At 49.7% G+C, this 25,654-nt stretch overlaps 1 protein-coding gene across 1 annotated transcript; it reads left to right on the plus strand.

Moving 5' to 3' along the window:
- The first annotated feature begins 1,724 nt into the window (after positions 1 to 1,724).
- On the plus strand, positions 1,725 to 14,418 carry LOC142412889 (arylacetamide deacetylase-like). Its single transcript, XM_075508786.1, is given in 11 exon segments — positions 1,725 to 1,911; positions 2,084 to 2,167; positions 5,004 to 5,199; positions 7,647 to 7,755; positions 9,880 to 10,038; positions 10,041 to 10,107; positions 11,359 to 11,428; positions 11,776 to 11,792; positions 11,795 to 11,943; positions 13,102 to 13,195; positions 13,198 to 14,418. Coding segments are annotated over 11 exon segments (1,635 nt in total). The 3' UTR covers positions 13,701 to 14,418.
- The last annotated feature ends 11,236 nt before the right edge of the window (positions 14,419 to 25,654 follow it).

Genomic DNA, 25,654 nt, shown 5'->3' on the forward strand with positions numbered 1-25,654 from the left:
TTGTCCTCACCTTTGGGCAATGCAATACTGTGTTGCCTCTGCTGCCAAGAAGTCTTAATCCCGTACAGTGAAGGACGTGATCCGCAGCCTCTTTAGTTTACTGAGGACAGACTGGAAGGCAATTTGATTGTGGTGGGACAAGCAGTATGGTACCATGAAGCTCTTGAACTCGTTGGTATGAAATGCAGCCATTGGACCCACCAGAGACTCAGGGCAACTTGCTATTGAAACACTTCAGTCTGTTGCAGAACAAAACGCAGCAGTTTAGCACTGAGGGTAGGGTGGCTTGATAAACCACAAAACACCCATTGCTTAAATTATTAATGTTAACAACTCTATATCTAGGTTTGGTGTGGATTTTCTTTCGTTTGCTTTAACATTCTGCATTAAGCTGGTTCCCGAATAGCTGTTGTTTACTGCGTGTTCTGGTGTTGGATGAAGAGGTAGTGGCAGCAGGTGTGGTGTTGCTGCCTTTCGACAGGTATTTTCAGCCCCACGCTGTTCTAATTATACTGATGGCTTAGCGGACATCGATCCGAGGTATTAAAGGACAGAAAATGTTCGCTTCTTCCGACCAGGTTGTGACTTGTTTCACCGCAGGCAAGCGCGGGCGCTGATCGCTGGCTCCGGGGCCGCTTTTCTTCCTTTCCCCTCGCTGCGCAGCCTCTGGCCGACGGCCGCGGCCGGCCCGTGCCCGGCTGGGAGAGAAGGACCCGCAGAACCGGTCTTCCTCGCTGGGTTTTGAATGCTCTCGGATAGGGCCGTCTGGGGAAGGGAGAACGCCGGCAGTGCGGTGCTGCCTCCCGGTGGCTGCTCAGCTCATTCCCGAACGTACCGTGTTCGCACGAAGGAATCGCGTTGGCCTACGGCACAGCTCCTCGAGCCTGGCCGCTCTTCCTCTGGCCCTGCGCGGTGGCTGCGGCCGGCAGAGGTGGCAGAGGTGCCCGGGCCGTCTGGCCTCCCCCCGCTGGGGCCGGGGACGCGTTTCTGCCCTGCCAGCGCTGCCACCCGTCCCGGGGCCGCAGCTATTTTTTCCCGCACCCCCCTTCCGCGCCGTGTCCCCGTCCGGTTCCCCCCGCGCCCTGCCCGGGTGGGTCGGGCGCCAGCGGCTGTCCCCGGCCCGGCGCGCCTGCTGCCGGCAGGCGTGGGGCGGTGGCGTGCCCTGAGCCCTGCCAGCCAGGTGGGTAACCGGAGCGTGACAAACCTGCTCCGGCACGGAGCCCGTGTGCCTCTTCCAGCCCTTGGGTGCTGTTTTGGTAAGCTCTTACTCCGTACCCCGGTGAAGACGTGACCCTTCTCAGCGTGGGTGTATAAAAACACCGCAGTCATCACAGGATCAAATTAGTGTCTGCCTTAACAGCAGGGCCACCCTGGCAGCCCGGGGGGTGCTGTCGCCACCAGGAGCACCCCTCGGTCCAGCTACTGCCGCACCGGTGACGTGCCCAGCATGTGGGGTAGCACAGGGACCCCCACGATTCAGCCCGGGCAAGGACTGTGCATCGGTGGGGCCCCTGGACAGTGGGCAGGGGCGGGAGGGGGTCCCAGGTGGGGCTGGTCAGGGCCACCAATGCCCATTGTTCCCCCGGGCCGGGACAGGCACAAGCGACTGTCCTGTGCGACTCCAGGGTCATCATCCATCACCTGCTAAGCATGTCCCAGTGGGGCTCTGGGTACGACAGCCACTTAGACAATCGGTCTTAGAGAGCTGCATGCAGTTCGTGCCAATGATATGCAAATTGCATATGCCAATGATATGCAAATTACCACCCCACAAACCAGCTGAAGGAAAAATTCAAGGCAGCGATGGGGTGAGCGAGGTGGGAAGTGTCCCCACTGGTATGTATGGGCGACCTGCTGGAATGGCACTCAGCTGGCAGAAGGAAGTGGCCCATGTTTTAAAACGGCAAGGAAGTTTGTTATACCAGAAGAAGCAGAGAATTAAAATCATAGCCATGAAAGAAATGTAATGATCGATACATAAATGTAATAAGCTTCTAGCACTCTTGCATTTCACTGACAAAAACTCCCAAATGAGTTATCTTTCCAGGGTGTGACATAAGGCACTTCTGTACTCCTGTTTTAGGGCTGTACCCTGAGCCTGCGCCCGAGGACCCGGGGACAGCTCCTGAACCTACGCTAACAGGCAAGGAAAAAGAATTATTTTGCAGTAAGTCAGATACTAATAATTTTACTCAAATTGCTCATTTTTTTTCCTCTAGAAATAGATCCTATTGACGACAGCAGCCTTAAATGTGGATAAGAGGATTGTGCTACAGTCTTTGATCAATTGTTTGTTTAGGTCTTATATTGTGGACTATATTATTATTAAGGGCTGAGTCACAACCAGGTTATACTCAATTATTTCTCATTTAGGCTAGACAATACTTTTTTTTTTCTGGACAGCCTTGCAAATGCTTCCTGCTTTGAAGAGGTTTATTTCCTGGCGTGTTTTCCTAAAACAAGCCGTTTCTTAGGGGTCCATTTGAGCAGAACTTGGTTGACCTGGGCGATTCTTTCACAGTAATGCTGTGAGTGCAGTAAGTGGAAACGCAATAGGAGTGGAAGAGAGGTGAGGAGGTGTTGCTGTTATGAACAGATATAAGTTATAAACCCGCATATTTCTTCCTTCCAAACCACAGCTTGAAATTTCAATCTGATGTCGCAATACTTATTTTTAGCAGGACTGATTTATTGACGTAGTAGGTCAGTGTCTGAGCTAGCTCATGTGAGTCTTTCCACGGCTGTGCAATACGTGGTGACAGGCAATCCCAACTGCAATCCTCTGTGTCATGGAGCACATGGCTGTGGCTTCAGGGCATGCACACGGCTGCAGGGGATGCTGGCTCTGGGCAGGGCTACGCTCCAGCTGCTCTTCCTTCCGTTGCAGTTTTAACCCTGCCTTTAGTCCACTTAAGTTTACATTAAGTTTTTTCTTTCCTTATTTTCTGAAACACCAGTAGCTTAGAATATATGAAAATGCAGAAGATAGGAAGGAGGGCATGCTGCATGACTCCTTTGTTGGTACGCTATATGCAGGAAGAGCAGGAAAACCGAGGGTCGTTTGCTTTAGACAGCAGTGGGCAGTGGGAGAGTACGTGATGCAACAGCAAACTGGCAGGGGTGGGTGCTGGTGCAGGGCCCTGAAAAGCAGCAGCTCGGGGAGGCTAGATGTTGGGGTGTAACACGAAGGGTAATTGCTGCATGGAATTGATCTGGATTTTAATGTTCACGTGTTTCATTTGGCACCCCTTGCCCCTGTTTGAGAGGGGTCTTGTGCTGTCTTAGCTGGTCCCTTCTACTGAAAGGGCTCTAATAAAATTGGCGTGATATGGGCACTTCCATGTTGAAGTTGATGCTTTAGGATTGCCTTGGGTAAATGGTGAATTCAATTTATTCTCTCTATCCAGTATCACTGTAAACTAGGGTAGGTTGCTGTGGCGGTTTGCTGGAGGACAGCAAGTCTGGCTCTGCCAGGAGATTAGGAGACGTTGGTGTCTGTAGACTAAGCACTGTGAGCTCCTGCCTAAGCCAAAGGTGAACTCGGGGCAAGGACAGTGCATATTACGTGCTGTAACTGCACAGCCGTGCTTCAGCTGGAGGTTGCCATGGAAGAAGAAGGGGAGATGTTCCCTAAGTGCAACAAAATAAAAGACCAGTTTTGCGGTAGTTCCGGGTCTGGCCATGTGTCCTGGTTTTGGCTGGGATGGAGTTAATTTTCTTTATAGTAGCTAGCATGGGGCTATGTTTCAGATTTGTGCTGAACACAGTGTTGATAACACACGGATGTTTTAGTTGTTGCTAAGCGGTGTTTACGCTGGTCAAGGACGTCAAGCCCAGTATATAAAGCTGGGGAAGAAGGAGGAAGGGGGGGACGTTCAGAGCGATGGCATTTGTCTTCCCACGTCCCCGTTACGCGTGCTGGAGCCCTGCTTTCCTGGAGATGGCTGAGCCCCTGCCTGCCCATGGGAAGCAGTGAAGGAATGCCTTGTTCTGCTTTGCTTGCGTGCGCAGCTTTTGCTTTACCTATTGAACTGTCTTTATCTCAACCCACGAGTTTTCTCACTTTTACCCTTCCTATTCTCTCCTCCATCCCACCGGGGGGGAGTGAGCGAGTGGCTGGGGGGGGGCTTAGTTGCCAGCTGGGGTTAAACCACAACAAAGAAATAACTAAAATTTTAATTGAGCGTTTTACCTTTTCAGTTTATTTCTAAAGCAGGGCTCTTGGTGCTGCAGCACCATTCTTTTTGCCCCTCCTTCTGTGTCTGTGCCTGTGCTTGTAGTGTTTCCTTAGCAGAATTATTATTACCTATTTCTGAGTCCACCCTGTGCAGAAGCGGTTGCTTCTGGGAGATGCATAGAAATATCTTAATCCTGAGAGTAGTGACAATTAAATCTGATATTTCAAATATTAACTAGAAGCCCTGTAAAAACTTATTACTTTTTCTGCCAAACCTATTATTGCACAACTGGTTTGGTGCATTAGTACAAGACGAAGCATGCGCTTTTGCCAAAGCAGGAGATGCTTGTTATTGCCTGAGAAATGACAGTGGGTTACATGCTGCTGTAGTCTGATCCCGTTGGGTATCTCTGTGACCTGGGCTCTGTTTGAATGGCTGCGTTATGAGGCAGCAGCTAATAGCTCCTGAATATTCAATGTATCTTTTTCATTTGAGTGTCACCTTGCGGCAGCCCTCGGTTCACAGGCCACGTTCTGTTCTTTATTTTTCAACTGCCTCTTTCCTCCTGAGCCCTCCTGCTGGCTGTTGCTGCCAAATGCAGGAAAGGGGTGGTGGGGGTGTAGGAGCCTCGATTTTTAACCCAGGGCTGAAGTGCCACTCGGTTCCAAGTGGCCGAACGCCTTGCTGTAGAAACATATTTTCTCGGGAGCTGCATGGCAGAGTAACCTCTGCCACAGGTGATCCGGCGAGAAATCACCTCCTGGCCGGGACCCAAAGGAAGCACGGGATTAACTTTGCCCTGTGCGCGTGTGTGCTGGCTTGCAGCCGTTAAGAGTCAGCGAGAGCGCGTAACGGGTCAGTCTGGAGGAGGTGTGCCGGCAGAGGCGGGAGCCGGGCTGCGGTGCCTCTTCCCCGCCTCTGCCCTCGTTGCTTACGACATCTGCACCCCCATCCCTGAGGACCTGGGGGAGCCCTGGGAAGGGGTGCTCATCGCGGCTGGCTTCGGGGCCGTCAAACATCGGTGAGTTTGGTGCGGGGCTGGCCTGGGGAGAGACAGCTGCAGAGCAGAGGGTGTTCTCTATGGCTAACAGGTATGGCAATATGCGTCACATACGCATGTATAATATATATATGGTAATATACTAAGTGAAGGACAGTAGTATCTGAAATTAAGCATTAAACTTACTGTAACCATGACATAAGGAAACTTAGAAAAGATTTGATTGTGCAATCTTGAAAAAAGGACATTCAGAGTAACTGGAAATGTGATACATAATGTGAATATGGATAGATAAGTGCCAACAAGTTTATTTTGCTTGACAATCCTTTGCAGCTGAAGCTCTGCTCCTTGCATTTTTCCTGTGTCTTGGAACCTGTGTATCGAGCTTGGAAGTATTGTATTGGGTGTCAGAGAAAGGGAAACTAGAGCACTTCTTAAACTATTAATTTTTGTGGTTTCATAGGAATCTACTGACAGAATGAGCCTACAAACTGCACAAAGCTAATTATAGGGGTGATAATGCTAGAGTATGTAGAAATTAAGCAGGCGCGCTCTATATATATATATGTAAAACTTTTTTAATACCACTGTAATCTTGCCTACCAAAAAATGGTATCTAGCTAAGCAGCACAGAACCATATGTCGCAGTCTGGAAAGACAGTGGTATTATACCCTGTCTGTAGTTATACAGCAATATTTACTGACAATGCCATCCTTATGTCTTTCCATGCTATCTTTATATATATATTATATCCCCGGCTTCTGCTTCATTTCAGTCATGTTATACAGCCATTTCAAACATATGTAGCTAATCTGTGAGGCTGCACACCATGCATAAATAACGGTGCTGTAGTTCCCACCTCTTAGGTACATTAAACTGAGAGCTGTTTTGAACCCAGCCTGTACTTAATACTCAACGGTGGCTGCAGCAGTGTAACCGAAATCTAAAAATAAAGTCGAAGATGGTTTGGAGGGAGGAGGGGGGCTGAGTGTTGCAGACATCTTTCTGGGTGGCTACAAATGTTTTGAGACTGCTTTTTTTCTCCATCGTAAAATATATAGAAAGGAGGGTCTAAGGAGTCATGAGAGAGGTTTCTAGTTCTGCTTGAGCGACGTTGCTGGAAGGCTTGTCTGCTGCAGGCACAAACGCCCGGGCTGTTTGCTCTGAAGTGCGTGAGTTTGGGATTTTGGGAGGTTGGGGTTTTGCCTTCTGTGGCGTTTAAGTTAAAACGTGGTGGGTATGACTTTTCAGAAGTCCGTGGGAGCCTGCTCTTTCATGCTTTTTCTAGTGGCAGCAAGGGTGCATGTTTTCTTGGGATGCCTCCTAAACATCACGCTCCTGCGCAGTGTCGAAAGGCCGCTGTCGCTCTCCAGAGCCGCCCCGTGTCAGCCAGCCGTCGCTTGCAGCACAGACCTCTTGGTAGGGCTCTGTGGCCAGCAGAAGGCGGGGGGTGTGTGTGTGTGTGTTGATTTTTGTGTGTGTTTACTCATGGACTCTGTGCTGCTTCCTTGTTTGTTTTGATCTTGTACCTTGTTTTCTAGTATTACATTGTTTAATGACTTCTATTCCCCTCAGTGCTCAGGATTGTTCTCATTTTCTTAGCAAATTTCAAAGCATTTATAAAAGCCTATATTAAGGTGTAAAAATCTTAAGCCTGAAATGATGCAAAGTTTTTGTGTGTGCAAAGGGAGTAGATAGAGAAATTGCAGAAGTTCAGAAAACACCGGTGTGTTTTTGTTATGCCTGGCATCTACCCAGTAGTTTGAGATCTGAGTGGTGGGAGATGAAAAAGCAGTGAGAGTCTGCAGATATACTACTGAAGGTAGCTTTTTTTTTTTTCCTCCAAGGAAATTAGGCAGTAGGAATCCTTCTGAGGGGAAAACAAACAAAACAACAGCCCCCCCGCCCCCCATCCCCCCAAAACCCACCACACAAAACAAACCCAACCAAACACACCCAAGGGAAACAACAACTAGTGCTAAGAATCCACTAAGCTTCTCTCCAGTCTTTCCATATGTGAAATGCAACTCCCTGGGAGATTGGGTTTCCTACTGGTTAGCTAAGGTTATTGGAGTAAGAAAAAGATGTGTTTGGTGTCGTTAGTCATACTCCAGCTGGCCACAAGGAGAGCTGGAGTTGTTTGTCATGACCTGCATCAGGTGCATGTTCCAACTTCAGCTGTAAACCCCCTGCTACCAGGAGGGAAGGACTAAAGGGTGATGAGTTGGTAGGAAGGACAGTCTGAGAGCGGAATACTACAGAAAGGCATAAAGAACAGATCTCACCTGAGATTTCCCGCAAAGGGTGAAAGTGTTTATGTTTGTCTTAAGATGGTGCCTTACTTCCCTGGTAATGTATTTACCAGTGTAAATCGTACAACATCATTTTCGAAGAGAAAGCTATAGGTTTCTGTCATGCTTTTGATACAAGGACAATCTGCTATTCATCATCTATTCATTTTTATCAGAAGCGGTAGCAATGAGGAAAATTGCAATGCTGCTGCATTAGTTGTACCGCTAGCGAAACGTGCCAGTGGTGGCTCCTCCAGTCTCATGCAGAACCGTAATCCGAAGGGACTCGGATGAAGATAGCCTCCCTGGAGCTGCGCTGGTGCAAATTAGATTTGAGGTAGCTCTAAAGTGTCCTAAGTACATTCTGGACGGCCATCCGATTATGGGGCAACAATTTATAACTGCTTACTAGTAGGTCTAAATTTGCAGAGGGGACCTTATTTTAGTCTTTCTGACTCCCTAGTGTTGGTTTGAAAAAGGAGAAATAATACTGCTGCCCTCAAACACTCCTGACCAGGAAGGTCTTCTCTTCAAGCTCCCAAAACAACATGAAAGCAAGCCATGAAATGGCAAATTGCTATCCTCCTTCATAATTTTTGCTTTAATAGGTCCTGGGGAGCTCTCCAGCTTCTGAGCCAAGTTGTGTGAGATTTCCTCCAATTTTGGGTTGCCTGGCCTGGACAAGTGAATGGTTTGAATAAAACCTGTGCCAGTCCCGGGCTGCTTTCCAGGTCTCTGCCAGGCATGGCAGTGAGTGCTGAGGGGTTCCAGCGGCCGGTCGGCGGCTCCTGGTTAGACCTTGCCCTGGGTTAGCCTGGGGGGGGCTGCAGCCGGGCTTGGTTTTGCTGGTGTGCCCAGCCCACAGCGTGCTGAAGAGTCCGTTCATACCCATCTTATTGAAGAAGGGAGGCAGGGAATGTCTCCATTCACGTGTTTATGTTATAACATCTCAAGTCTACGTGCTGTCCGGCTGGAGAACAGCCTCCAGCTAGAAGAATAAACCGGCTGGTTTCTGTGCTGCTTAAGCACAACAATGCTTAATGTATTTTCAGCTTCATGTATTTTCAGGAAGAACCATGTGCACACAGTCTAAGATAAAACTCATGAAGAAAGTATAAAATGCAATACAACATCTTTCTTCCTAGCGGAACGTTTCCCTGGCTGCAGTTCTGTGAAATCCTCCCAAAGCTTCCTCCGTCCTTGGCCTGGCTCCTCACAAGCAGTGAAATCCGGATTCGAGCCCTTTACAGCCCCGCTCGCAAACTGCCTGTCTGTATCTGCAGCTGACGGAAGGCTTCGCCTGGAGGGGTGCCGCCATCGGAACTATCGCCCGTTCAGACGAATAAGCTGCTGAAAGCAGTGTCAGGCGCTCTGCCTGCCACGGCACAGCCGGGGCTCCCTTCCTCCCTCATAAAAAGTTTTGGGTGTTTTTGTCCTTGCTGCCGCGCTCCTCTTATGGAAGACCGAGAAAGTGACTGTGGAAAATGCTTTCCAAAGCACGAGGAACACAAAACCCCCAAAGTGGCTGGCTTTCCTCTTGGCCCATAACATGCAGTAATCTCAGCTCGGGGACAATGAGACTTTTCAGATGAGGGTATGATTTCCTTTTGGTTTTACATGATAATGGCCTTGAAACCACAGGCAGTAGACCAGTGGCTTTCCACAATGTAAAATGTCCACTTGTGGAAAAACCAGCTCTGAGAGCATTGAGAAGCCTCAGTCCTGAAGCTGAGGGAGTTCCTCCCAACACGGGGGAGTTTCACAAGCTCAGTGGAATTACGGCAGGAATCGCTTGGACCCACATATTTATTTTTTCAAGATGCTAATCCTCAGGGAAAGTACAACTGAGAAATATTTATATAAACTGCGTAATCACTATGGATAAAAACATGCAGTTTTGGCACGTGTACGTATTTGTCTTCATTGAGCTTATGAGAAGGACCTGAGTTTTCCTTCTGCGCAGTTACTGCCTGTTGGTCTTCATCTCGGTTCCAAACCACGGAGTTTGGCAGAGCTCCCAGCATCTCTTGGTCCAAGCCGTCAGAGAGGTGACTCTTAAATATGGTGGCAGTCACTATCAAGTATTGCCAGTGAGGTCTTGGCTGTATGCTCTCTTCTAACTTCTGAAAAAGTAGGTTATATGTAGAAGATGATGAAATAGTTGTTTTAAATATAATTTAAAGGAAAAAAAATACAAAAAGCAAAACAAGCAGGGTTAGATTGTATGATTTACAGCAGCAAACCCTGAATGCCAGATGTTACGCCTTTCAAGAGGTGATCGGTTAAAGCATGGGGAGTTTTGTGTGTTTGTCTTACATTCTTCCTGGGAAGAACAAAGCATCTCTTGGAAAGCTAAACTTCTGACAGGTTCTGCACCAGGCTGGGCTATTTTATTGTCTTGGGCTTTAGGCTGCGGTTGCTGATCAGCTGGGTCTGATGCACCATACAGAAGTTCTGACGTGGATCATGGCTGTCAAATACATCACACCCATGTCTGATGAAAACGTCACTGTGACGGACGCAGAGTTCAGTGACGTTGCCGTCCGTCTGTACCTGCGAGGTACAGCACTTCTTCGGATGGGCTAAGAAGGGCGGTGGTCCGTTTCCGTGGTGGAGAACGGTGAGTAGGACAGGCAGGTAAGCTCTTCTGTGCCAGTACCAGGGGTCCATATGGAAGATCTCAACAGCCTGTGTTAAATGCTGCCTTGTGTTTTATGGGAGAGGGTCAGGGAACCGGTATTTCACCAGTTACAATGCACCAGCTCGGGAGAGGGTGGTCACGGTATCTTGAGGTGGAGGGCAAAGGGTCTGGTCCAGGGCTCTGCTTCTGTCGTGGTGTTTTATCTGCAGCCCCTGGCTTGGGTACATGGTATTAGGGGGAGAAAGGGACAAAACTGAGTGTCTTAATAAGGAAAAGAACATCCACGTAGGGGTAAAAATCAAATGGAGATGCAGAGACTGGGGATTTCCTTGGTTCCCAGAAGCTCGATTCTCAGAAGCTTCCTCATGCCTCTTGCCTGGGGAAGGTCAGGGGGTATTTATTGTGGCCTGAAATCTATTTTAGGGAGTTTTGCCACATCAGAAGTAATCTATTACTGCATCTTTATTTCTCATGAATGTGGGCCTAGGCGGGCAAGCGTGTTTCTTTCACTTTGGTTACAATTGCGGGATCAGTGCTCATCTGATGCTTGGTGTTCTTCTGCATTACGCCCAGAGGGACTTTCTAAAACGTTTTAGTTCAGCGTGCCATGCTTTTGCTATTACTTTTTCATTGGAGTGATTCATCTTCCCTCCCAGTCGCATTCTCCCCTAAAGCACATCCTCTGCTTCTCTTTGCTGTCTTTCAGTGCTTTACATAAATGGATATAAGTTATCATCTTGGCCATCACCCAAACTGGCATTGTAAGTGTAGCAGATATGGCTGACGTTCCCAACAACCGATCCATAGCTCGCTGTAGTTGTCGGGCTGCTTGCTTCAGGGAGAATGAGCCCATATATTTTTCCCAGGCAAGCTCTTTAATTTCGGTGTGAATGCGTATGTGTAGCCGAGAGCTTAATCTGGCCCCTGGTGTACTTCTTGTTTCCATTTTTCTCTGCCGTAAAAGCTGAGCCTCCAGCACCTTGTGTTTTGTAGTGCTTAGGAGTGTAAATAACGTATTTTGTTCATCCTTTTGGATAGCGTTCAAGCAATAGTTGGATTACTTCTTCCAGTTTGTGCTTCTGGCTAAGCCCGTTGTGCCGTGGTCGCGTTGCGCTGCTGCAGTGGGACAGGCGGGTGGAGGTTTTGGAAAGTCACCTGAAAGCTTCTTCAAAGAGGAACACACTGTTGTGTATGTGTTTGTTCTCAAATGTACTGGAATATAATCGAAGTGACTCATTCCATTTCAGGCTTGAAATCCTATGATCGTCCGACAAGATGGACTTCAAACAGATTAAATGCTGTCGTGGTATCAGTCAAGTAAGAGAGATTCTCCTTCTACATGGGATGAGGTTTTGGAATAAATTAATCTATTTAATCTAATTTTGCAATATCTTTTTTTTTGTCATGTGCTTTCCTGCTAGCTTTAAGTATTTGTAAACAAAAGCTGTCAAGGTTGCAGCCGTGAATTGTGGTTGGTGGTTATTTTGGATATTGCTTTATGAAGTTGGGTGAGTAATAAAATATTTGATCCTCCAGGACAGGCAGGTAGATGCCACTTCTCTGGGCACAGAAAATAATAAACATTCACCAACTCGGGCAGATGCTAGCAAGCCTTTCCCTTTATAAATAGCAGGAAGTAACACACTTCTGCTTGCCTCTGACAGTTACAGGTTGGCACCTACCTGTTTCCCGTTCAGTTTGAAGATGTGTATTGGGTAGTGAAGTTCTTCCCTCAGAGCAGCGTCCTCTCCCAGTATGGGGTGGACCCAGATCGGGTCTGTGTTGCAGGAGACGGTGCAGGTGGCAACTTAGCTGCAGCTGTGGCACAACAGGTAAAAAAAAAAAAAAAAAGCTGGTTTGCTAGCTCAAATTTTTTTTTGTCATTTTAGGAACTCTTATAAAAGACTAACAAAAACCTCTGCTCAAAGCAAGTGCACGCACCTTCCAAATGTCTCGTGGCCCGTGTACGCAGGACGTCGCGCAGCCTGCAGGACTGTCAGCGAGGGCTCCGAGTGTCCAGCCAAGCAAGTTGACTTGAGCCATTTAATAGCATCAAAGTAGCTTTGATGCTGTGATGTCCTCCAAACATTTATACCCTAAAAAAGGCTGCCTGCTCTATAATTAGGGCATATATCACTCTATCCTTAAGCATATTTTGACTGGTTTAGGTATGTTGTTTGAAAAGGGAATTTTAGCAATTTGACTCATATAGATGTAATAGCAGGAAAAGAGAGGACTAAATGTTCCAGTGGCATTTGGTCACACACAGTTTCAGTGCCTTTTGCACTTCTCGCTCAGGTTTATTAAATAAAGTCAGTGCGATGTTGCTGCTCTCTTGAGAAGTTATTTGGATTGTAATGAATCTCACTTGGAAAGGTGAATTTGCTGTGGACGCTGAAGGCGGAAGATGAGGGAGAAGGTGGAAATTTATTAGTGAAGAGGGAAAAAGGATGACATAAGAAATATCAGCGTTCAATTAATCACATTTTATTTTTCACATGTCTAAAATGCACAGAATCATAGTTGTTTGAGTTCTAACACCTCATGGTTATAAAACCAAACAGATGGATAAGCGCCAAATTGTGTGAAACGATTAAAGGAGCCTCAGAAACCTGCAATTTTTAAGCTATAAGAATAGAAATTTTCTATGGTTTAGAAAAAGCGTTTGTTACTACTTCAGAAAGCATCAGTGCTTCATAAAATCTCAATGCTTCACAAAGAATATTTCCCAAATGTTATCTTTCAACATAAGAAATAAAATGAAATTATTTGATGTTTGAGAATCTTTAATACAACATACTGTTTTAGGTGACCTGCCTATGAATTTAGAATTTCTTTAAAATAATCTATCCTGGTTTTGTTGATAATCTTATTTTACTTATGTTGTAAAATTTGGGTGCTAATTCCTTACTTTTAAGATCTTCTGTCAGTGTGGGAGAACCAATGCTTTCTAAATGACTTTTTGTAATTATTTCTATTTTGTTCTACAGCTGTTAGAGGACTCTGAAGTCAAAACTAAACTCAAAGCTTTGCTTTACCCTGCTCTTCAAACCCTTGACCTGAATTTGCCGTCTTACCAAGAAAGTGAAAGCCCATTTTACCCAAGTGGGTTATGGCCAAGCTCTGGAGTGAGCGTTTCACTTCTGATCCCTCTCTTGGGGAAGCGATGGCCTCTAACAGGCGTGTCCCAGTCGAATCGAGCCACTCGTTTCAGTTTGTAAACCAGAGCAATTTGCTGCCTGAAGAGCTGAAGAATGATCATGTTTACACCAGTCCCACCTATGGAAGCTCCGAGCTTGCACAGAAGTACCCGGGGTTTCTGGATCCGAGGGTGGCCCCGCTGCTGGCGAGCGATGCCCAGCCACGCGGGCTGCCCCTCGCCTACGTCCTCACCTGCGAGCGCAATGTCTTACGGGATGATGGAGCCACGTAAGCCGCGTGCCTCCAGGCAGTGGGCGTTCCTGTCACGCGTGATCATGCCAAGGACGCCTTTCATGGGGTGATGATGTTTCTCTCGGGCCCAACTGAGTTAGCTGTAGGGCACCGGCTGTGGAACAGATATATTGAGTGGTTAAATGAGAATCTATGAGTTGAAAATGTTGTTCTAGTATGCCTGGCTCACGTTCACTGGATGTGATTGAGGAGCGTAGGAGAACAGGAGCTATGTGAGTTTTTGGGTGTGATTGCTTCCTTTGTTGCGTTGCCCTGCAGTGTCTGGACTGCAGCATTTCTCATCTTCTCTGGCAGGAAAATCAGTCTGATTCTAACCTAAGTGTTCTTTCAGTGCTGTCGTCTGAGCTCAGAACCCCATAAACTGCCGGGACTGCCCTGGGATTTCTCTCCTGGCCAAGACCAGAAGGGTTGGTGTGCCCAACCCTACCCGCATGCTGCCTGGGCTCGCCCAAGCCCCTGGCTGGCACAGCGTGTGGGACTTGATGTCTTGCGTCGGTTGCTTCTTGTTTCTTCTATCACAATGTCTTCATATAGCAGGCTTGTGCAAATGGGCAACGTCGTTCTTTGCGTGTGGGAGGTGCTCGGTGGCCGCTTGCTCCCTGTCCCTTTTGGCGTGCTCCCTCGTCCCGTGGGACGCGCCGGCAAGGCCCTGCTGCTGCCGTCGGGCGATGGGGTGAGCAGTTTGGGGTGAGCAGATGGCTTACTTCATGAGGTAAAAGGCAGCTTGTGAAGCCCTGCCCTTCGCACGTGGCTGCTGGGTCTGTGCTGTTGTCTCTCTCCAGCACGGTCCGAGTGAAGCACTTGAAAATGAAACGGGATGGCTGTAACACAGTGCAAATGCTGCTTTGTTGGGGTCTTTTTAGTTTTGTTGTGGGGTTTTTGTTTATTTTGTGTTTTTTTTTTTTAAAGTGTCCTGGTTTTGGCTGGGATAGAGTTAATTTTCTTCCTAGTAGCTGGTATAGTGCTGTGTTTTGGATTTTAGTAGAGAATAATGTGATAACACACCGATGTTTTGGCTGTTGCTAAGTGGTGTTTACACTGGTCAAGGACTTTTCAGCTTCCCCTGCTCTGCCGGGCGGGCACACATCTGGGACAGCTGACCCACACTGGCCCAAGGGCTATTCCATGCCATATGGCCTCATGCTCAGCATATAAAGCTGGGGGGAGCTGGCCGGGGCAGCGATGGCTGCTGGGGGCCGGGCTGGGCATCGGTCAGTGGGTGGTGAGCGGTTGCATCACTTGTTTGGTTTTTTTTTTTCTTTGGGTTTTGTTCCTCTCTCGCTCTCGTTGTTTTCCTTCTCATTACAATTTATTATTAATTTTTGTTCCAATTATTAAACTGTTCTTATCTCAACCCACGAGTATTTTACTTTTGCTCTTCCGACTCTCTCCCCCATCCCACCGGGGGGGAGGGTGAGCGAGCGGCTGGGTGGGGCTTCATTGCCGAGCGGGGCTAAACCACAACTAAAAGCCTCTGTCTTACTCTGTAATTACGTTCTCTAATCCCTGTACTAGAAGGAAATAATGTAAGAAAACAGCACTGGAATTCATCAGATAAAGGAAGACTCTGAACCTCCCAGCCTTACAATAGCACTGCTGTATGTTTTATGCTCTACTTTTTAAGTTATGTATTGTGTGTTCTTATTATCCTTAAAATTGTTTAGCAGTATCGACATGAATTTTAAAAAAAATAAAATTAGCTTAGTAGCTTTATAGGCTTGAAAAAGAAAGACATTTTGGCTGTCAGTCTTGAACAAATATCCTCTATATAAATGTCTTCTGTATTAAATATAAACCCTAAAAATTTTGAGTGATGAATGAACACATTGATTGCCTACTGGTTTAAAACTGATCACAACACACCACAAACATGTACTTCTAGCCATCCTGCTTTTCTTTTGCATAAAAGATACTGAATCGTCAATAATTCTGTTTTTTTTCTGAGTGTGTGCAGCCTGTTTAGATGGAATGTATATGGAATGATTGCCATACTTTTCTTTTTCACCTTTATTATGTTGAATATAAAAATTACACTTGTCTTTGATTCCAATGCAATGTACTTTTTGTCACTCGGGTATCCCGTTTATTGGAAAGGAATAACAAGTTGGCGTTAGTACACACGGTAGCTATCGCAAACACCCAGGACCAAACCCAGGGAGCCGTTGTTTTACTTCTGCTGTTATTGTTAACGTGAATACTTAGTAATGCTTGACTGTGGTTGTTGAGGAGAGAAGCAGAAGTGGTTGAGTAGGTGTCTTTCATCAAGAAAAGGATGCTGAAGCCTGCGACTGGGATGGAGACCAGCGGGGAGCTGAGCCTGGCTGTGGGGAGGGCTGGGCCAGGGCTCCTGCTCGCCCCAGGAGACGGGGTCAGGCGATCGGGTTTGGTGTTGCAGCAGAAGCGTTCTGTGTCTCTGCTTCTGAATCTATGCTTGAAAGGGTGAGCGCCTTACCGCCAGCACACTGGGCACGAAATGTACCGTGGGACTAAACAGCATCTCGTGTAGCCCACCTGCCCGGCAGTGCACTGTGCTTGCACGTGTGCACGTCCTCAGGAGGCACGCACGCTCGTGCAAGCTCCCGGTGTACGGGGAAGTTATTTCTCAGGGCGTTGTCCCTAACGCTGCCAGCAGGTCCCGGCTCTCGCCCGTGGGACTGGGCTCCCATCTGCTGGCAGCAGACATCTCGACTGGAGTTTTAACTCTCTCTCATTTGGAATTAACAGCAGTTTAGTATTCCTGAGGAATTGTAGGGGTTTGGGGTTTTTCCTCAGTAACACCTCTGGTCTGACTTTTTATACAGTAATATGGTCATGTCCCGAAGAATATTCCCCAGGCTGGGCCTTTCCAGCGCTGTAAATGCTAGCGGGATGAGCAGAGTTGGCCTTTAGTCACTACCAGTGATGCTTTCTCTGAGTCTTACAGGCTGCTTTATTCTTTCTTCCATATAAATGGCAGAAAAAGGCCTGCTTAGGAGAATGTTTGGAGAGGACAGTAATTCTGTTTGTGTCAGGGGGACGTGCACCAAGCCGGGCTATGAAAGCAAGCATTCCTCAACAGATTACACTGCTGTCACTGATACTGGCTTTGAGTGTTCTCCTCCCCTGCAGGCACTGGGACACCGCAGATAAAGCGGTATTAGTCTGGCTGAAGCGTTGGGGAAAGCTCATCCATCGCTCGGTGGGGGACAAGGACCAGCACGACAAGCAGGAGGGGTGGTCGTTCCCGGCAGACTGAAGAGCTGGGCATGAGCTGGCCGGGGCAGCCCGGGTGGCCCGAAAGCACCGTGGGATCCGCCCTGTCCCACCCAGGGGAGGCTTTGCCTCCCTTCAGGGGCTGCTGGAGATGCCGGGCAGCACCAGGCCTCTGCCAGCAGAAAGTGTGCCAGCACGGCGGGAGCAAACCTGGGACACCCTCCTTGTCCGTGCTGCTGCCGACTCGGCGTTTCCTCCGTCGCGGCTACGGCGGGGACACGGGGAGCGCCCGATGCCGTGAGAGCAGCAGGGGGTCTGTGGGGTGGGCGCTGCTACCCCCTACTTCTGGCGCTTCCCTGGCGCAGGCGTCGCAGGGCGTGTGGTGCGGCTCCTGGCAAAGCCTGCGGAGGGCTTTGGATGGGGGTCCTGGCACTTTCTCCCTTTCTTCAGACAAATACTCGTGGAAGGCGCTGGAAAGGGCTTGGCGGGGGAGGCAGGCTTGCGGCTGCTGACGGGCTGGTTGTTGGCCGAGAAGGGACGAGGTGAAGCCATGACTTAAGGGTAAATGCCTAAATTAGCAGAGAATCTGACCAAGCAGGCATCGAGGAGGTAAAGCAGTGAAGATGCTGGCAGTGCGAGGAACAGAGTTAAAGACACCTCTAGAAGTGATCTTTCTTACCTTTAGGAAAGTTTTATACCTGTAAGGTAGTAGAAAAATTTATGCTCTAAGCAAAAATGCTAACGGTATTACCAGCCTCCCCCTGCATGTTTTTATAGGACTCTGCCTGGAACAAGAAGTAAATGTCTTCTAACCAGCAGCACCTAAATATGGATTAATGATTGATTGGACTTGCATATGCTTTTGATTAAATTCCTAAAATAGACTTTTTGAGTTGGAAATGCCTGGTGAGGCACAAAATGAGACAGTGAAAATTGCAACGACAGCGTCTCTGGCAGGAGAGGCTGATCCTGCAGTATGCAACTCATTTATCAAGAGCAGAAAACAGTAAAAACCACCCCGAGGGAAGGCTTTGTTCTGTCTCCCACTAGAGCCTGACATGAAATTTGGTCTTTGGTAGTAAAAGACAAAGCTCAGCCTTGCCGTCATCACGGCGTGGCTTAGGCAGCGGCGTCCCGAGCGGGGCAGGCTGCGCTGGCGAGCGTGCCGCAGCTCTGCCCTGCCACTGCTGATCCTGCCCGGCCAAACCTCGCCAAGGCACGGGCCGGCTCGTGCCCCTCCTGTGTGGCACGGCGTGCCGCACGTGCACCGTGCCCTGTGCTGCAGGTCCCGGGGCTGAGTCTCGCCCCGCTGGTGCGTGCTCGGGGTGCAGCGTCGGCCTCTCGCCGGCGGCTCCTCCGTTTGTCTCCTGCTCTTTCTCTCCCTCCAGCCGATCCTCACAGCCCTGTTGGGAGTTTGCAGAGGAGCCAGCTCTGGTCGCAGAGATCGAGCCCTCTGAGGACGCCCGAGCATGCAGGGGGGCTGATCTCGGACTCTCCAGTTGCCCTATCACCTGTATAGAACATGAAACAGTGGTAGGTGTATGCAGAGAAAATGAAATTAATTCATGCTTGCAAGTAAGTAGAGGAGGAAATAAAGTATCCCCACCAATCGGGGCTTCCCCTGTTATCAGTTTGTTAAGAGTCCTTAACTTTTTGCTGAAGTACTTTACTGGTTTAAAAAAAAAAAAACCCACCACCCCCAAAACCCACAACTTGGCAAATAGTTCTGGTTTTCTAGTGTTCTTGGAGCTGTTGATTAAGTTGTTCCCTGTTGGCAAATTCAGTTTAAGGTCCAATGATACTGGTGCTGCTCAGCTTATTCGTTATTTTCATTAACCACTTCATAGAAGCAGTTTCAAAGGCTCCCTTTAAAGGTTAACCCATAAAGCTGTTCTATTTGTTTCGGTTTTTCACGCCAAGGTTAGCCAGGAGCCCCAGGCTGGACCTTCCCCGCAGAGGACGGCACGTCTCGAACCCGCGTTGCAGGGAGGAGAACCTGGAGCCGCCTGGCACGGCGTATCCGACACCAGGCACGCTGGGCCGGGCACCCACGAAAAAACCAAAAGCTGCTGCGGAGAGCCGCTGTGATTGAGGTAGTCCTTACTGGTGAGCCTGCTGGAGGACAGTGTAATTGCAGACGCTAGCTCCTCCGCCTGGGAGCGCTTTGCTGAGTCTCTGGCCTCAAAACAATCACGGTTTAGAAGCTCTGCTCAGAAACAAAATGAATCTATGCAATACTCATGGAAATGTTAAACTGGGACAAAAATCTAAAAACACTGAAATTACATTAAGAAGATTTTGACTATAACAATTAAGATATTTTTGAAATGTCTTTTTCTTTGGCATATTTGTGCCTCGCTGTACGGGTTTTTTTCTTGAGGGAGAGCACGTTTTGGCTAGACGAGGGCTGCGACCCGTCCTCCTTCCCTGCCTCTGCCGCAGCTTCGGCGTCCCCAGTGCCAGCGAAGCCCCTCGCGCCGGAGCGCGGTGGCCCTGGGCAGAGCCCTGCAGGGACCCCCCGCCCGGCCCTCGGCCCCTCGGCGATGCGCGAGACGCAGAGGCCTGCCTGGGAGCCCGCTCCCGGGTTCGGCCGCGCCGGTCGGGGGGCACCGGGACGGACGGGGTCCGGGGGTCAGGGGAAAGGTGCGGGGGCCCCGTCACGGCTCGGCTCTCCCGGCAGCACCCTGGCTGTCCCGCCATCAGCAAAGCTGAAAAAACCCCCAAGCCAAAAAGTTGCGTTTTACACCTTTGTTTCTTTTGGCCTCAGCGGTTGGGTATGGTTTATACAAATGCCCTGACTGTGGCTAGGACGTGCTGAGGTGGAGTTGGGTATCGCTTACCTGCGAAGGGTGTGCATCTGCCCCGGGAAGCTGTTTTTGCACGTAGACCCATGCCTGCCGCATCGCGCGAACTCACCTGCGCCCGCCCGCATGAACAGCCAGACGGGGCCACGGGAAGGGCAGGGGCATTTTTGGGGGTTTATGTCTTTATTGCTCTATTACCAGTTCTTTGAAGCTTTACTGCAGTGTGGAAGAAGAAACGCTCCATTTATTCAGCCCCTTTTTTATCCTTCAGTGTTACAATAGTTGCCTGAGTGAACAAAATATTTAAAAGCTGGTAAATGAGAAGCCGGTATTATTTATCAGCCACGTGGGAAGTCTTAAAGCAGCTTCTGTAATGCTTAAACATGAGCTGATTTATTGGCCTTGTCTTCAGAGAAAAGCTAGAATACCTTTTTATAGCCCAGATATTAATAGGGTTAATACTCACTAACCTTAAAGTACATCACAATGAAGGGGAAGGAAGGAAAAAAAAAAAGTGTTTTTAGAAGCTGAACCGTGTTTATTTCTCCCATTTAAAAATAACCATGGTAGTATTTGGACTTTGACTGATGTGTTTCATGACTTTGCATTTAACTTCTCTTCTCTACTGGGCTTATTCACCAAGCCCTAATTACGCTTATATTACATATATAAGTGTATGATATATAGTTTATGTATGTTGGTTTGTATAAATCCAACTAAATTTCACATTTTAAATAAAATACGTGCTGTACTTCAGAGAAACACCAAAGCTGTCTGCACACCTGCAGCTGTGTGGGGAAGGAGCCCCGAACGCATCGGTCCGGAGCACATCAGACCCCACGCTGGGTCTCGCCTGCCTCCCTCCCGCGTGGCTGCCTGGCTGGCCGCTCTCCTGGGAGCGGGGGGAGGAGGAGGAGGAGGAAGGCTTCAGGGTGAAGTTTCCATGCAGCAGCTGAGCGCAGCGAAGGTCCCTTCCTCCTCCTCTTCCTGGGAAGTGGATGTTGAAAAAAGGGCTTTATAGCTTTGGGGAGCAAAAGAAATCTGCGTGTTGGACTTCTTGAAACACACATTATTAATGAAGATCTATTCCTTGCAGGAAAAAAATTAATTGAATAATTGAAGCAACTTCATGTCTTTCTTCACTTTCAGGCCCTGCATATAATTAGTACAATTCCAAATAACAGATGGCAAAGCGCTAAGGGGAGCGATTGTATACGAGATGTCTATTGTGGAGGCATTTTATGCAAATAACGTCCTACACGCAGCCATTACACTGCAGGCTTGCGTGGATGCTGCTGTCATAAAAGCAGAATTGCGGGCAGAAGATACGCAGGTGGGAGTGGATTCATTTGGGCTTTATCTGTTCTCTGTACGTGCTGCTTGTTTGCACGCAGCACTCGGTAAGAGCCAGATCTCTCGCCCAGCAGCGCCCAGCACGGTGCTCCTGAGGTGGGTGGTTGTGGGTGCTGGCCCACAGGGCTCGCTGCCGGCCTCGGCCCGGAGGTGCTCAGCGCTTCTGCATCCCCCTTGGCGCAGCCCCTCTCCTCCATCGGGCTCTAGCCACTGCGACGCCGCAGGTTTTTCTCGCTTCTCAAGCCTGCCCTTTACTCTCTGGCACCCTGAATCGTACTGATTTTAGGAGCCGGAGAGACTTGTCCATTACCTCTGCAAGGCAGCGATGGAAAAAATGTAACTTCTGCTTTACAGAAATGGCTGCAAAAGGTCTGTGCAGGATAATCCTCCTCGGGCTTTGGTTGATTGTTCGGCTATTAAATATACTGTGCTATGGAGAAGAGTCACAGGTTTGGCCAAACGCTGTGTGGGAAGCACGGCCTTGCTGTGGGAGCTGACCGTGTCGGGCACAACCGCGGCTAAAGGCTGGGCACCGCACCTGAGCGAGGGTGTGGTAGGAGCTGCCCACGGCAGGGCAGGCTGCCTCTCCTGCTATAATGCCCGATTTATTTAATTTTGAACATTCAACGCTTTAAGATAGCTTATTTTTTTGCTTTAGCAAAACCGTAACACTGATGGAGGCTGGCAGCGGGGGACAGGTATAGCTCAGGCTGTGGACTTGGCCCCCCGGAGCCCGGCTGTGCCGGGGCTGCGGCAGAGCGAGGAGAGCCGTGCCAGCGCCTGCTTGTCCCCGGGTCCCCGTCCCTGGGGATCGGCCGCGCGGGTGGCTTTCCTGCAGGGCACCAGCAAGGCTCGGCTGGGAGCTGGGGTCCTGGTGCCACGAGCCTGCAGCAGGAACAGCAACACTGGGGCTAAAGTGGGATTGCTGCAGCATGGGCTGCTTTTGGCGTCTGAAATATCTGGAGCACCCTACACCCGTCCCCCGATTACTGCGGCCAGCCAGGGCGGGAGCTGCCGCAGCCCCTTCATCAGGGAGAGCACAGAAATGCTCAGGTGCGCTTTTCTGGCAGGGAGCTGGCAAACGAGCACCCGAGTCCAAACACGGTGACTTTGGCTCGGGGACTGAAGCGGAAGAGAAAGGGGTCACGTTTATTCCAGAGCACGGGGAAACCAGGTACTGCTGGGCTAATATAAACAAGCCACAGATAAACCAAGGTAAACATTTAATTCTATCCCCTCTTTGTACCAAGGGTAGAAACAGCCTTAGGCTGGCGCGTTTGTGGTAACCGGCTGTCCAGGCTCTGCCCGATGCCGTCTGGGCTGGCCACAGCAGCGTGTGCTACTGGCCCGTTGGCTCGGTAGTTGTTGTTGCAAAGTTCTCTTCTACTGCTTCATGGTGGCCAGGGCAAGGTATTAATTAATTTCCCCTAGTAATAATTTATAACCTAAAAGAATATTCCTATTTTCCACTTTGCTCACAGGGCCAAATCCTGAGTTGGGGAGAAACATCCTCTGTTCAAAGGCTCTGCAGGAAAGGCACGTTTCACTCAAGGTCAGCCTTAATGACTCATTCCAATCAGCCAAATGCAAATACTTCATAATAAACCATTAAATATGCATGACTCATTTAATAGGCTCCAGTCTAATATAAATTGACTAATGGGTATTTAATGACAACAACTGTGCCTGACTCCAGTTGCATTTCTTCTTTCGAGCCTGCAGGATGCTGAAGAACTCAATGAATTTAACAGCACGGCATTAATTTACAGCCGGAGCCTGCCCTCGTCTCCCAGTCTAAACACCCAGTTTTTGCAACCTTGCTTCGAATTGACTGGGAGCCGCAGGATTAGATCTGGGCGGCACCATTTTAACAGCTTGCCTGAGAAATGCTATAGGCGTCTGTCAAAACGGCGCAAGGAAGTTCTGTAATCGTTAGGGGCCGGTTGCTTTTCGAAAGGACGGGGGTTGCGTTAGGCTGTTTCTCAGTGGAAATATTTGTACTGATGACACTGCTTGAAAGAGCAGTTGGCTGTAATAAAAAAGCGTGTTATCAGGGTGCTGTAGGAACGAGGGTTCCCAAGTAGGGGATGAATCTCCCCTGCCACGTCGCTGTGGCCGCGTACCCAGCATCAGTAAATTGTGGATGGTGGCCAAGGCCACCTCCGCTGCTCCCGGCCCCTCGGGCCCCGGCGCTGCTGGCACGCTACCGGTGCACTCGCTGCTGCGCAGGGCGTCCCCGCGGGATGCCGCAGCTTGCACGCAGGCAGAATCTCTCCTGCTCGCCGGGCTTCTAATGCGCCCTTGGGGCTCTTGTGCTTTCCACCCCTGCCTGGCTAGTGTGTGTCCCCCCCCCCCCCCCCCCCGATTGTGTCTCTCCTCCCTTCCGGACCCGGATCTGTTCTGGGAGGTTAGGCTTCTGTAAGCAAATGGAAATGCCCGAGTACTGACTTTGCAACTTGTATTAACTTGTTCTTTCAACATAGCTATATATGAAATACCTTGTATTTCTCAAAATGCCCTTTAAACCCCTCTGCATGGTAGAAGATACAGCTAGCAGATCTGGGGAGCAGGGGCTTTCCTAAGCCAAGCCTGCGGAGCGCAGTATGGCTCTGCGGCTGCTGCCAGGCAGAACAACATCTCTCGCAAGCACCGTTTGTTTTGAAAAATAAATCCCTCTGCCTTTCGGTGGAAGAGTGGAAAAACATACCAGGTGCCCGAGTGCTGAGAGGTTTGTGAGGTGTGTCAACAGTGTGTAATTAGAGGTTCCTTATTACCCGTGCTGGAAACCTTATCAGGCAAGCACAGGTCTCTTCAGGCGCTCTGAAAAGACCCAGCGTGCACCCTGGTAGCATATGGCCACGCGACGCTATTTTCACCGTGGGCACTGGGTTTACTGGATGCTTTGATCGGTTGTTTGCATCCCGTTGTTGTTTTTAACAGAATAAGAATCCATCACAGCCTGCAGTAGAGAAGTGAACGGGAACGCTGGTGGCTATGATTTCCGAAGGCCTGGTGCGTAGGAAAAGGCCATCAGCTGCTTTTGAATCGGCTTCTGAATCGACGATCCATCAAGGACGCAGGCGCGTGGACAGTCTCGGCGGGGTGGCCGACGTGCGGTACGTGGAGAGGAGCGCTCTGCGGGCGTTACCGTTTCCCACAAACGCCTGGTCAGAGCTGCGGCCGCCCCGGCACGCGGCTGCCCCGCAGTCGTGCCCGGACGAGCGGGGAGCTGCTCGCCCCCGTGGGCTTTTGGGGCGTGCGCGGGCTGAGGGCAGAGGAGACCCGCCTGGTCCGAAAGCACCTTCGCTCTTCCGAGGCGTGGCGTAGAGGTCGTCCTCGGTATTCCGAAGCGCGCTCAACCTCCAGCTTGAACGAGAAGGCAGTAGAGGAGGAGGCAGAGCCTCCTCGTTCAAGTTTTGGCTTTGATTTAAGAACTGTAACTGTACTTCAGTAATATTTGCTAAACTTGTAATTTCCAGGAATTTTCATTTCTGGCAAACATATTTGGCACAAACAATATAGGTATTTCTAAATTTCTAAAAATTTCTAAATAGTGCTTCTTGAAAGTACCCATCCTACACAGCCATGTTAAAATGAGCTGGGCTTGTCCAAATTGTCACACAACGCGCAGCGGTGAAGCACGTGTTCCCAGATAAATGCAATTTCATTTCATTTCCGCAGTGAGCGTTGCTGTATAGAAGTTTCTGTCGCGCCCCGTGTTTGTGCCAGGTGCTGTTTATAAAAAAGCCACCTCCCTGTGACTTTAGCTGCGGCCCTGGCAGGGAGCACGGCTCGGTGACCCGGGGCTGCCTCTCCTCTTGCAGTCGGAGGAGCAGAGCCAGCGCTGGCTGGGGACCCGGGCACCCTCCCTGCCTGCCTCAGCCGTTGCAAACTGCTACGTGTTCGCCACTCCGCCTACCTGTATCAGCCAAATTAAAAGTATTATGGGGAAGGGGCACGTTCTGCAGCCAACCTCCAGCACCCTTAGTTAAAAGGGGTGGTGAGCCTGCATCTCCTCTCCTGGTTCCCGTTACTCTGCCTCGAGGAACGAGACGGGCGCCTGCCCCGCCGAGCCTGCCTGTGGCCTGCGCTGTCCCTTTCGCTCTGTGCTCCCAGCCCCGCCGCAGCACTTCCCCTGCCCGTCCCCAGCCACGCTCCTGCCGAGGCGGCGGCCGACCTCGCGCCCGCCGCGGGGACCGCGGGCAGGGCCGTGCCGGCCGCTCCCGGGCGCGGCGGGGCTGTGGTGGGGCAGGTACCTGCCGCTGGTCCCAAACCTGCCCAGCTCTTCTGTCTGTTTTTTTAATCTCATAGTGGGAATTCCCAGAGCTCTTTTAAAGCGCAGTCTTTCACTGGCACGCTGCTTTCCTCTTGCGCTTTGTCCCAGTGTACTTTTTGGCTGGAGCCTGGGGTCATTTTTCTTCTGAGCACTCACTTGCCACGTACAGGAGCTCCTTAGCGCTGCAGGGCTATGGGGTAGGCGGAGAGGAGAAAGGAAGTGAACCATATCTTCTCAGTTCTTAGTATTCCCTTCTAAAAGGGAAGGAAATTGCTTTCAAAAGTGGTTTTAGTTAGCCATGCGGCGGCCGTGTTTGCAGACAACCTCAAAGCTTTGCTCTGCAATGCTCTCTGTGGCAGTGACCCCCTGGAGAAAGCTCGATCCCCGCCGGTCGGGATGAGACTGCGTGCTCTTCCCTGCGTGGTCAGGAGCAGGGATGAGCCTGGGAAGACCACAGCCCTCGGA

The sequence above is a fragment of the Mycteria americana genome, chromosome 7 (assembly GCF_035582795.1).
Source record: "Mycteria americana isolate JAX WOST 10 ecotype Jacksonville Zoo and Gardens chromosome 7, USCA_MyAme_1.0, whole genome shotgun sequence".
NCBI lineage: Eukaryota > Metazoa > Chordata > Aves > Ciconiiformes > Ciconiidae > Mycteria > Mycteria americana.